General features: G+C 54.5%; 1 protein-coding gene across 1 annotated transcript in view; it reads left to right on the top strand.

Annotated features, from left to right (window-relative positions):
- The first annotated feature begins 5863 nt into the window (after positions 1-5863).
- Positions 5864-13586, top strand: part of SPTBN5 (spectrin beta, non-erythrocytic 5) — a 46720-nt gene continuing 38997 nt past the window's right edge. Inside the window, 8 exon segments of the mRNA XM_024132835.3 lie at positions 5864-6130; positions 6587-6709; positions 6969-7049; positions 7052-7141; positions 9463-9579; positions 10756-10997; positions 11537-11765; positions 12616-13247. Coding sequence (XP_023988603.2) covers positions 5864-6130; positions 6587-6709; positions 6969-7049; positions 7052-7141; positions 9463-9579; positions 10756-10997; positions 11537-11765; positions 12616-13247 — 1781 coding nt within the window.

Raw genomic sequence — 13586 nt, forward strand, 5'->3', positions numbered from 1 at the left:
GAAAAAAAAACAGCTGAGAAGGTTTCTGTTCTCTCCAAACTGTCTACCAAAGAGAAGACTGCTGCCCCAGCTTTGAGAAGAGGACACACCATTTCTGCATGTCCCCGTCCCTTCTGTAGGCCCGCAGAGCCCGTGGCCAGGCCGCAGGGAGCATCCATCCCAGCGCCTGCTGGCCGGCCCTCCCAGGGCTCCCCCAACCTTGGGGCCTTCCCAGCAAAGTTGTATTTGGTTAGAAATTTGGAACTCACAACCTTTATTAACCCCTGGCAAGAGTTCTAGTATTCATTTCAAGTCACGTTGAAATCTGAAGATTAGCTTTACTTGTCTGGCAATAGGTTGTAGCAAAGTTTATCATACTTAAACCAGAGTAAGAAGAGAGGTGGTTCTCCCCAGTCGTCAGTTAGCGTGGCTACACATCCCTAAGGCTCCTTGGTCAATGTCAGGATTTAAATCCAGAAAAAACATGGCTTGGTGCGGGCACTGTCCTGGCCCCGTGGCCACAGAGGGGATGGGGGGCCAGCCCAAGCTGGCTGTCAGATAGAAGAGGTCAGTCTACTAGCGTTAGATACTATTTTTATTAAAAATAGGCATTTTTATTATGACTAGTTTTTTAAATATAGTTTCTATATAAAGGATAAAGGCCTTTATACAGAAACAAGATGCAATCTTTCATATAAAGCCTTTTCTTCAAAAGACTGTGTGGTTCATACCATGAACGCCTCACGAGGTAGGATTTGGGCCCTTACCTGTACATCAGCTCCTGAGGTTCCCTCCCTGGGTGCCCTGTGTGAACCTCTCTGGACCACTTGCCCAAATGCCTGTGTCCAGTGGAGGTCACCCTCCCAACTATGTGGGCTCCAGCTGGGGGATGCAGGTGCCTTTCACCATTATTTATGCAATAAGAGAGACATGATATTTCATCACTATTGTGATGGCTACATAGCCTGGGACCCTGCCAGCACCAAAAATGAATGAAATCCAAACAGTCACACCTAAGTCTTCCAAAAAACTCGTTGTTTTTTTTTCTGGTGTCACTTGCGACATCAGGGGCAGAACAGCAGACTTAAGAAAATGTTTACTTTAGAGAAGCATTTATCCAGGTGCCAGCCCCCATACTCCCTAGCTTACTTTCTACATAATTTAGTTTTAAGAGAAGTAAATACATAACATGGTTTTAGTCTTAATGAGTACTTTTAAATTAATTAGACACATAGAAAAGAGACATTTGTAATTCCAGTACTGTAATCTGAGCAGATAGTTCTGTGAATGCACGAGGACCACACAAGCGTGTAAGCACAGTGGATCCAGCAGAGGGCAAGATTGAGAGAGGAGGAGAGAGAGTTCATTTGTCCAAAGGTATAGAAATGCCAAGGTTAGATGATTTCCATTCACAATCATCTTGCTTCTTTAACTCAGCTCAGTTGTCATATATAAAGATAAATATATACACGTATGTCACAAGAGTATGTATTTTGGCCACTTGTTAATGTGCATATATGTACATATGGGCAAGTTTTGTCTATATATGGATGTAGAGGAATACTGTTTCAGAGGAGGTTTCTGGTTCTACGTGGATGGAAGCACCTCACAGGTGATCCTCACCTCACCCCCATGACCTCTGGTGGGAGAACGTCTGGCAGCTGAATGCTGAGGAAAAAAAGGAAGAAAAGGGAAGTCACATGTCCATTTTTCTCAATATCTTCTCTTAAAACCTGAAGTCACCCATCGTAAATAGTTGACTGGAAAGAAAAACACTGGAAGACATTAGGGATGGCGGCCAAGTGAGGACCCATATCGTCCCAGGACCCACACAGAGTTCCTCGAGTCTGTGTCCAAAACACCCGTTATCCCCTGACCCTGTGCAGCAGGGCCAGGAACACGGAGCCCTTGGGATCTGGGCACCTTGACCGACCGTATTGTCCTCCCTGCACCACCCAACTGTCCAAGTACCCCCTCTGCAGAGTGCTCACGGATGGGGCGGGCGGCGTGGAAGTAGGTAAACTCCAGAACTCTGAAACTATCTTCATGCTCTCCATGATTTCACAGAAGAAAACGTAAGAATCTTGAGTCTGTTTTCTGTACAGCACACGGTATTACACAACACAAACCTCTGCAGTCTTGAGTTTAGGGGGAAAAAAATGAAAACTTCTGCCTACTCCTCCCAAAGTCGACTTCCAAACTGTGAGCCTGCTGGTGAGGCCCTCCTGAACCCGTCTGTACAGAGGCGTTGCACTGAGGCCTGCCGAGACCCCCCAGCTCTGCGGCCACACGCTGATGTCCAACCCACTTGGCGTCCTACGTAGATTCTTTCCTCGTCACACACACTTGGATCACCCAGGTTGGGGCTGCCCTTCTGTGGGGAGGGCCAGGCATTCAGTTGGCTTTCACTTCTCCAGGGCTGGAGTGGCTTCTCCAGAACGCTGGTCATCATGCAGCAGTAACGCCTGGATTGGGGGCTGTGACTCCTCCCACAGAGCTGTGGGCCTTAAGGAGTTGGATTCTTATTCCATCTCATGGGACTGGCGTCCAGGTGGGTCAGAGAGCATGTGAGGAGAAGCCAAATGCCTCGTGCTCTCCCCCAACCGCTGCCCGCCTTACAAGCCCACAGGAGAGGCTTCAGCAGAGCCCTGGCCCCACTGCCCCGACCACGGTCCTTTGCTATGTCTTCTGGGTCTCGGCGGGCCGCCCCTGCACCATACTGGGAATGTCTTGTACTGGAGCCTGCCACCTAGGATGGGGTTTAACCACCAGAGTCATGGCCTGACAGCCACCACCAGAACCTTCCCGCTTTATGGCTACACTCCTTCTTGATGCCCAGAACAATACCCCGGACATTTTGACTTGGAGATAAGGAAAGCATTGAAGGAGGCACTGTTTATTTCCTCCATGGAATGTGGCAAATAACTTTCTTAGGACAGATAACCACTGAGTTTTTCCAGGTAAACATGGCAGAATCTAAGAGTATACCAGGCGACGTGTCAATTAGCCAATGCAATTAATACACAATGCTTCTTTTTTTTGTAATCTTGTTTAGAAATGTCAAAAAAAGACCCAGTCTACTGATCAATAAACTTCTGAAAAAACTCACTACTTTTTTCCCATTGGCTCTGGTTTTTCAGTTGACTGTGTGCCAGCTGTCTCGGGAATAAAGCAGGGATCCCTTGGAACCATTCTGAAATGAGGCAGAGGAGTTAAGGGGAGGGTGTGCCCCTTTGCACACCATCCCTGTGACCCCTGACTCTTCCTGCATCTTCCCTGGGTGGTAGACTCGGGCTTCTTCAGCAGGAAAGGAGCTCCATCTACTGTGGGCAGAGACCAGTTCTGGGAGCAGGCCCCAAGGGAGGCTCACACCCCAACTGAGAGTGACTGGAAACCAAGACTGGAGGGGACCATGGAGGAGATCCTTCCGAGGCTGAGGACAGGGCATCACTGAGCACTCACAGGAGATGGCCTCTGTCTGGCGCTGAGGCGGGCCCGAGCACCTGAGGGTGCAGTAGTGCTAGGGTGCAGCCCCTGGCTGGCTGGCACTGCTCCTGCCTCTTGGCATGCCTCACAGGTCTGGACCACCCATAGTAAACATCTGGAGTTTTCACACTTGCACTCATCTACCCTTTTGGTGATGCAGACCTGGAATTTCCTTTGCAGACCACTCTCCACTTCTCCACCCTCAATCTGAGGCATGAGGTTTGGGGAGATAGACCCCACCCCTTCTTTCCAGGGTGGGTCCTGATTGTCTTGAGCCAATTAGAGTATTTCATCTGCCTGGTCACAGAAATTGTTCAGGAATGGACATGTGTCTATGAGAGCCAGGCCCCTCAGACTTCTGTTCCAACTCTTGGGAGAGATGTTCTCTCTTTTCTGAACCAGTGCAAAGAAGTGAGCCTATTGATGCAACAATATAAATAGCATTGAGAGAAGTGCCCAGAGGTGCTGGAAGCAGAGGAGTGAGGTTAGGCTGACAGCAACCACCCTGTGGAGCATAAAGATGAAGAAGGCATTGAGAGAGACTAAGGGAATCCACACCTGTGGTGGCATCATTTGAGCTGCTGGATCAAACCTTACCTGAAGTCCTCCTCCTGCCAGACGCTTCAGTTATGTGGACCGGTACATTCCCTTTATATCATTTAAACCCATTTGACTTGAAATTTCAGTTACTTGCAACACAAATATTCCAGAACTGTACTGACCAGCAGGGATTCTCATTTCAACAGGGGCTGCTATCAGTCACAGCACAAGAGGAGCTGATCCTGGCAGCATGTGCAGTGGCTTTCCTGCAGTTGAACTAGGGAGAAAGAAGAGCAGTTCCGTAGCCCTGCTCAACAACCTCAAATACAACCACCTCTGTTGAGATCTGTGTACAAAGTGTCATGCAGCTCCATCCTGTCCTCTGGTGGTCACATCACATGGGATGCTCTGGGCCAAGGCTCTTAACAGGAGGTGAAACAAGCTTACAGAGGTGGGAGGAGGGGGAACTTCCTAAAAGGAGCAGGATTTTAACTGGGGCTGATATGATTGGAGAATGTGGACGGTGGGGAGTAGAGGGGCATTCTCATTCTAAGCTGAGAGAACCACTGATGTTCAGATTTGGGCAGGAAACCTCTGGTACCGACCAGGCAATGGGGAGTCTTGCTCTGGGAAGGCACATTGGGCCGGGCGTCGGCTGACGTGCAGGCAGGGTGACGAGCTGGGGACAGTGACGAGGACCTGCAGGGTCAGTGTGAGTAATCGGGTGGGGGGTGCACTGTGGAGCGCTCGCTGGGGGCACAGCAGCAACAGCCATTGGTACCTGACTGGACCTGGGGCTGGGGCGAGGAAGCAGCTCAGGTTCATCCCTAGTGCCAGGAAGCAGTCAGTGGCAGGAGGGACCTCACAGGGAGAGGACAGCAGGGGTGGAGGCTCCTCTCGAATACAGGGGAGATGCCCCCACTCAAGAGCAGCATGCTCCTCACTCCCAGCCACAGGCCGGGGTTCAGGTGTGATGGGTCCTGCCCAGCTCTCAAGGGCAGGCTGTGGCCACTGCTCCTCTCACCAGCCTGGGCTGTCAGGGACGCCTCCCTGAAGTGTTGCCGGGGCTGCTGGGTGGATGAACCCAGACACACAGCCCAGCCCAGCCTGGTGTCTGTAACCAGACTGTTCTGTGAAGCCACCTGAATTAGAGCTTGCTCTCCTTCTGGCATGCGGTCCAAGGTTGCAGGGAGGGAGGGAAGGGAGGGGAGGGGGAGGGAGGGGGAGAGGGAGGGGAGGGGGAGGAGAGGGAGGGAGGGGAGGGAGAGGGAGGGAAGTGTCTCCCCCACAGCCCCCGCCTCTGAGCCTCAGGCCTAGCCAGTGCCGAGGGAGCACAAGTGCTGGTGTCTCACTGGGGCCCCAAAGAGTGAACACCGTGTCTCCAACTCTGGAGGAGGCTCTGTCATTCCCATGGACTTTGCGGGTTACCCCTTCCCAGGGGGAGCCCCCTTCAGAAAGTGGCCCCAGGCCTGAGGGAGTACCGCCCTGCAGCCCTGGGCTGGGTTGGGTGCATTTCTGTCAGGGCCTGGAAAGCCCAGCCTTGGTCGGAGTCTGTGGTGTATCTGTGGTGCGTCCCCCAGGAGAGGATTCGAGGGCCATGGCCCAGCGGGCTCGCTCCCATCCCCACCCCTGTGGGTGCTCACGGAGAGGCTCTGCAGGGGTGCAGAAGGGCAGCCCCAGCCTGCTGGAAGTGGGTGCAAAAGCTCTGACCAGAGGCTCTGCCCTGTGGCACCTTGTACCTGGACTGCAGCGCCCCCATGGTGCTCCCACCTGGAGCTGACTGGAGACCATCCCATGGGCCTCTGCGTCTTGGGAGCCAGGACCCCCACCTGATGCTGAAGGCATTTGCAACGGGGGGATGATGAAGGAGGAGATCCTGGAGCAATTGATCTGGAGCATTCTTGAGCTGCCCCCTCCCGGTCTGGGCCACGCCCTGCGGCAGGTGGGAGAGCAATGCCGGCTGTGTGCTGTCACCCCTGCCCTGCTGGCCCAAGAGGAGGGCCATGGCGGGCCCCAGCTCCAGCCTCGGCCTCTCCTGATGTCCCTCCCTCCCTGCCCAGCCCCTCCTATCTGCCATCTCCGACCATCCAGCCAGGTCTCCTCCCAGGGCCTGCACATCACCAAGGTAAGTAGTTTCCCATTTTCCTTCCACCAGCCCTTTTCGTCCCAAGGAGCAGCAGCCAAACGCTGTGGCCCAGGAGAAACCTCTGGCAGCAGGAGTTCTAGAAGAAGAATTTAGAAAGTGGGATGGGACAAAAGGGGCCCTGGGCCATTCAAGCTCAGGACACCAGCCAGAAGGACCAGACCTTACCTGGCTAGGTTCCAAGCTGCAACCACCCACCAAATGTGGGACTGTCTGGCACGGAGGGGCCCCCACTCCCAGGGAGTCATCAGTATCCACAGTCCTCCCCCAACCTCCATGCCCCTAACATCCCCAGCTTAGGGAAATGTCCAGTGACCCCTCATCCCCAGAGAGCTCCAGGCCTGATGGCTGGTCAGCCCCACAAGCCCCAGCATTTCCTTAGGGCTACAGGCACGTGAAGCAAGAGGCCAGGGGCAGAGCCCTGGACCGCTCTCCCAGTCCAGTCCCACCATGGACTCTGCGTATGAGATGGGCCACATTCGCAAGCTGCAGGCACAGCACATGCAGATGCAGGAGAAGACTTTCACCAAGAGGATCAACAATATCTTCCAGCACGGCCAGGTGAGTATAGCTGGACGTGCCCCACAGCCCATCTCTACTGTCCCCCCAGCTCCCTGGCCAGTGGACCCTGGGGGACCGACTATGAGGTCATCTGGCTGAGGCCACTTCTTTTGACCCCGAAGCACAGCTGAGGCCAATGCTTCTTCCTCAAGGCAGATGCTCTGGGCTGCATAGCCCAGGTCCAGGAATGGGGCAGACAGGTGAGGTTAGGCTGACCCTGTGCCTGCTCCATCTCCTCCCATGCCTGCTCCATGCCCAGGTGGGCATCAAGATCCAGAACCTGTACACAGAGCTGCCTGATGGCACCCACCTGCTGTGGCTGCTGGAGCTCATCTCAGCGGGGTGGGGGTCCTGCCACCCCCCAACCGGGGCCACATGCGCATATACTTCCTAGAGAACAGCAGCCGAGCTCTGGCCTTCCTCAGGGCCAAGGTGGACACTGGGGAGAGGGCTTCTGGGCGTGGTGCTGGGGTGGGCAGCAGGGACAGGCTGGATGACTAGATCATCTTTCCTGGGCTGGACACAGGGCAGAGCAGAGGATCTGGTGCCGGGATCCAGGAGGAGCAGCTGTGATACAGAGGTCCAGGAAGCAAAGCCCTTCCTTGCACAGTTCTCCCAGTTTAGAGAACACCCACTGGCTGAAGTGGAACAGCCATCGTCCCCAGTGGGTGGAAATGGAATATGCCATTGACTGTAATGAGAGATTGTGGAGTCTAAGCTGAAAGATCCAGTGCACTCTTAACCTTCTCTTTTCATAAATAAGGAAATTATTTACCAGGCAGACCCACAGTCAACTGGCCAACAGATCCTGGATAGGGGGCCCTAGGGGTAAGGGAAGGTCAGACACAGGGGAAGAGCCTCGTACACTGGCCAGGCAGTGGAGGGAGGAGATGCAGGGCCACCTTGGAGAAGCTGGACCAGACAGCAGGGAGGGACCTAAGCAAACAGGAGGGACCCTGAGAGAAAGGGACAGGCCAAAGAAATAGTCTCTAAAAGGAGACAGGAGCTCCAGGGACACAGAGGGATCCTCACGGCCAGTGTCAGGGGGCTGTGCAGGGGTCATTTATATTGAGAAGCAGGAATTGGGAGGCCCAAGGGCTCCTGGCCTCAGGTACTAAAGCACGAGGTGGCTGCCCCTGGAGGCTAAGAAGTCACAGGTGGGACTGGCTGGGCTGAGCCTAAGTCATGGAATGGAGGTCACAGCCAGCCCCCCTGAGAGCCTGGCCTGCTGAAGGGAGGCCAGGAAGGTGAGAGGCCAAAGCGACAGACAGGAGCACTGCGGTCCCTGGGTGCACAGAAGAGCAGAAAGCTGCCGGCCTCACAATGCCAGGCCCTACTTGATCCTAGGGACAATGGCCTGTGAGCCAGCCACCTCCTCTTGGGAACCTGGGGAGGGTGCAAGCCCCACAGCCCTTGTCAGAGGCTATGCAGCTCCCTTCAAGCTTAGAGACACAGCATGTCACTGATAACGTAACCTATGAAGGTGACAGCCTTGTCTCCACCATATATATGAGGCAGCTATGGTCAAACTTTGGCCCCCAGCACACAGTTAATAAGTAGCAGAATGTGGAGTGCACCCATTTCTGGAGCCCTTGCCCTGTGCTGGGTACTGCATGTCACAAAGCCCAGACCTGAGCATAGGAGCCCTACAGTTTCAGGGGAGACAGTTTATTTGAACCCAGATCAGCAATATGCAGGTAAATGTTTAACAATCAACTATCTGGGCTGAGGAGTTGAGGGGAAGGGGGCAGATAAAATCCCTGGTTTGTAGCATTTGCTGACTTCCGAGGCCTTCATACCCCTACCATGACGTCACTAAACACAAAATCGGGAAGATTTTTTAAAAGGTGGACAGGGTAGGCCTCATTGAGAGAGTAGCATCTGAGTAAAGACTTAAAGGAAGAGAAGGAAATAGCCATGGGACTCTCTGGGGGAAAAATATTTTCAGACAGCAGGGATAGCCAGTACAAAAGCCCCAAGGCCTGAGCTTAGAATCTCAGGGAACTGCAAGAATCCCTTGGGTCTTAGAGCCATGGGGTCCGGAAGAAGAGGATGGAGCCAGAGGGTGAAGGGGCCCAAGCCACATGGGACTTTCATGTTTATTCTGTTCCTTTCGCTCCTTGATTCAACCCTTCCTGTCCAAGTGGCAAAATCTAGGTCAGCAGGTTCTTAACCTTAGTGCACGTAAGAACCACCGAGGTGTTTGTCCAAATACAAATTCCTGGGCCCTGGTCCAAAAGAGTCTGATTGAGTGGAGCTTGGGAATCTGAATGTTTATAACAGGAGATGGAACACTGATGAAGAAGGCTGAGATTCAAATGTGAGCCAGGGACCCAAGCACTCACTGGAGATCCCCAGATGCCCTGGGAGGTGGAGGCAGACAGTCGATGCTGTCTATTGAGCTCATACATTGACTTTTACGACTCTTCATTTCAACCTCCATAGCTGAACCACTGATCCTGGCCCGGGTTTACCTGTAGCCCATGCATGGGGAGTCCTCCTGCTCCTGTGGTCCAGCCCAGTTTACCACGTTGGGACTTTACCTAAGGGGGCTTGGGACCAAAGCCCCAACCACTTAGAAAGGCTTTACTTGCCTGGCCTTGTGCTTGCCTGCTTCTCCCCTGGGGATCTCCTAGGGCAGGACAGACTCCAGAACCCTCCCATCCAGTAGCCAGCCCCCTGGACATTTGGTTACTATGAGTCTTCTCTGGTATATGGGCTTTGCAGCTGAGCCCAGTCAACTTTGCCCACAGGTGCCAGTTCCCCTCATTGAGCCAGAGAACATCGTGGATGGAGACCAGATGCTCATCCTGGGACTCATCTGGGTCATCATTCTGTGTTTCCAGATTTCCCACATCTCCCTGGACAGGGTATGTCTCAGCCCCCAGTGCCCAGCCCTGGCCTCACCTCAGGGCCCTGGGGACAGAGCAGTTGCACCCAACTGTTAGGATCCCCACAACGGATCCTTGGCATCCACACAACTACTATTCACTCTTCCACCACGGGCAAAGAAGTCAGAATGTCAGAGAGACTGTAATACGCTGAAGTGAGAACTAGATTCACAGGCTTCAAGCCTGATCTGGGATGAGTCATTCACTAGTGAGGGGGTCAAGGTACCTGCCCACCACCCATCTTTCACCCCCAATTTGTTACAGGGCATTGAAATCCTGTAACTTTCAGTACCCCTTAATGTATTGTTGGGGGAAATTAAACATATAGAGGGAGCCCCAGCCCTGGAGGTTTCCAAATCCCCAGGATCCTGAAAACCAAAGAGATGGTCTCCCATCTTCCTCCATTCTACCTCTCATTTTCCCACAACTGGATCAGAAAGAGTAAACACATAAAGTCCTTATATTTATCAATTTTCATAGTTTCATGGTTTCTAAAACCCCATCTAAAACTTGATTCTAGTAGGTTAGGAAAGCAAACCTGGAGAATGAAATCCTAATGAAAAGAAGCCAGAGATTTGGCTCAAATCCAGGAGGATCGTTTACACTCATGAGGGGACTGTGAACCCCAGGAGAGCAGGGGCCTCGCCTCCTACATCCCCAGAGCCTAGCATGTATGTGGCGAATGAATGGATGGATGAATTTCTAACTGACCTCAAGCCCTTCCAGGAAGCCACACTCCCCTCCCCCACCCCCAAGGCCAGTTCCAGGTGCCCCTGCCACCCTTTCCCTTGGGAGCAGCAAGTCCACATCATCCCCTGACCGGCCACCAACCAGCCAACTGGCTCTCTTGTCCGCCGCCAGCTCAGGCTCTGCTCCCTGCAAAACTCAGACATGTCTGGCACCAGGCTGACCTCACACCCGCACATGCTCACCCCAGAACCTCTCCTGGTTCATGTCTGCTAGCCTAGCCCAGCCACTCAGGATATCTGGACCTGGCCTGGCTGTGGCAGAGCCCAGCTCCAGGCCCTGAAGCTCTTTCCCCCTCCCCTCCCCTCCCCTGCTGCTCACTTGTCCTTCCTACCAAAGCTCTGGGGCCCAAAGGGCAGGGAAGGAAATGCAGCCTGCTGTGCTTTAACATTCTGAGTTGATAAACAGGAATTGGTAGAGGGGAGAAAAGGAGAGGAAGAGTCAAGGGAAAAGGAGATGGGGACTCTGGGGTGTGAGGGTCGAGGGAGGGAGTGGATGGAAGGGGAGGGCAGGACAGGGAAGAGGAATGGAAGGCAGGGAAAGAAGTGGTGCCAGCGGAAGACGGCCGGTTACACCAACGCCAACATCACTGACTTCTCCCGCAGCTGGAGTGATGGGCTCGGCTTCAGTGCCCTCATCCACGCCCAGAGGTGTGCATGAGGGAGGGGCCCCAGCACCTCGGACCCTGGTCTGGCCTGAGGCAGCCCTTGGCTTCCTTCTGGGAGGCCTCTACCTGCTGAGCCAACTGCTCCAGGACTTGGGTCCTCAACCCACCCATTCTCCCCTGTCCCTCTGGCCCCTGCGCTGGGCACAGAGATAAAGACAGCTAACAGCTGAGGCCCCGGTCTGTGATACCCCTACCCCCTTCCATGGAATTGGCCAGGTTTGCCTTTGACCCTGCCTTCCTCTGCTCTCTGTGCCCCTGATTCTCTTTGCTGTCCTCTCCCTGGCAAGCACCTGACCTTTTGGAGCTTCCTCCCCTACCCAGGAGCCTGACCCCTGAGCAAAATTAATCCTCCCCTCTCCCAGCCCTATTCCTTCAGCTGGGGTCTCAGATAATCATCAGGGGAAAACTAATGTACTGCAAGGTATGAATGACCAATAGGAGCTGGTTTGCCTTTTTAACAAGTCCACTTAAAGCCAAGCAGTCACTGACTCTGGTAAAGAGCCCTGCCTGCTCTCTGCCCAGGCCAGATCTGCTTCACTACGGCTCCCTGCATCCTGACTGCTCACTGCACCACCTCCACTGTGCTTTCTGTGTGGCTGAGCAGGAGCTGGGCATCGCTCAGCTGCTGGACCCCAAGGACCTGGTAGCCCTACAGCCCGATGAGCGCTCCATCATGACTCACATCTCCTCCTACTACCACCACTTCTCCCACCTGCACCAGGGGCAGACTGTCCAGGGGAGACTCGCGAAGGTTGGTAACAAAGGGAAGGTGGCATCGAGGAGAGGTGGGGTGAACATGGGCTCCGGAGTCAGACACAGCCAAGTTTGAAGGCTGTCTCTGCCCCTTCCTCGCTGTGTGGCCTTGGCTGTGTCACCTAACTTTACTGCACTCCATCTGTAAAATGGAGATGATGATTCCTGGGCAATAGATAATTAATTCTGGGTAATAGAAGGCTGCTATGAGTGTGCAAGGGAGCATAAGCACAGTACCTGGCACACAGGAAAGCCAGGTGGGTGATGCCCCTTCCTGCCCCTCCCCCTCCCCCTCTGCTCTTAGGTTGTTAAGCTCCTAATGGGATTAAGAGGCTCAGAGAGCTGGACTCTGCAAGAACAAGCGCAGTGCAGCTCTGCTGGGCTGAATCCATGTTTCTGGAGGCTCTCTTACCCTCTGGGCATGATGGCAGAGGCTGAGGCTTGGGAGGCCTGTTCTCAGGGTTGGTGTCTCAGCTGGGCATGGGGGAGATGATCCAGGCCAAGGGCTCTGAGCTGCTTTAGGGGTGTGGTGGCCTCAGGGAAGGGAAAGAAGGTTCAGAAAAAGAACAGCCCCCCCAGAGTTGAGGCCAAATGGAGTAAAATAAGGTAGAGGAAGGCAGGACGGGGTCCCACACTCCCAGGTCTGAGTGTAGAATGGCAGCAGACCCGCTTCTCTGGGGGCTGGGAGGAACCCCACTTTAGTGTGTCCTTAGCTGAGGGCAGGAGCTACTGCCCACCTGGGCAAGCCTGGCTGGCACTCAGCACCCAAAAGGGGAGGGCCTCCAGAGCCTGGATTCCAGGCCCTGCCCCCAGGTGCCACCCTGACCCTTTCCCGTGCCCTCTGCCAGATCCTGCTTCAGCTCCAGGAGACAGAGGCACTGCAGACCCAGTGTGAGCAGCTGGTGGCCGACCTCCTGTGGTGGATCGCAGAGAAGCCAGTGCAGCCGGAGGCCCGGGATGTCCCAGACACCCTGCCAGGCATGCGCCAGCTGCTGGTGGCCTTTGCCTCCTTCCGCACCCAGGAGAAGCCACCGAGGCTGCAGCAGCGAGGGGCCACGGAGGCCCTGCTCTTCCGGCTGCAGACAGCACTCCGAGCCCAGAATCGCAGGCACTTCCTGCCACACAAGGGCCTGGGCCCTGCAGAGCTGTCCCAGAGCTGGGCAGGCCTGGAGCTGGCAGAGGCCTCGTGGAACCAGGCCCTACAGCAGAGGTTCCTGCAACTAGAGAGGTTGGAAACCCTGGCCCGGCGCTTCCAGCGTAAGGCAGCCCTCCAGGAGAGCTTTCTGACAGACACAGAGCAGGTGCTGGACCGGGCCGCAGCCCTGCCAGCCAGCCCCGCCACAGTGGAAGCGGCCACCCAGAGGCTGCGCATGCTGGAGGCCGGTATCCGGGCCCAGGAGGGGCGCTTCCAGGCCCTGGCCGAGATTGCAGACATCCTCCAGCGGGCGCACTACCACGGCTGGGCAGAGGTGGCCTGCAGGTGAGCCCCAGGCACGTGAACGGTCTTCAAAATAGGCTAGGGCCTTCCTACCGTGCCCCTGTCTTTACACAGCCCATTCCTGGACACAGAGGCAGGGATGATTTATGGGTTTGGGGCTCCCTTTAAAAAGATCTAACTCCTGGGAATTCCCTGGCAATCCAGTCGTTAGGAGTCAGTGCTTTCACTGCCGGGGCCCGGGTTCGATCCCTGGTCAGGGAACTGAGATCCCATCAGCCGCAAGGTGCGGCCTAAATAAATAAATAAATAAATAAAAATAAAAAGATCTAGCTCCCACTGATGTCTAAAATTCCACCATCCGTAATTGATCCCTTTTGGTAA

Source organism: Physeter macrocephalus, chromosome 11 (assembly GCF_002837175.3).
Source record: "Physeter macrocephalus isolate SW-GA chromosome 11, ASM283717v5, whole genome shotgun sequence".
NCBI lineage: Eukaryota > Metazoa > Chordata > Mammalia > Artiodactyla > Physeteridae > Physeter > Physeter macrocephalus.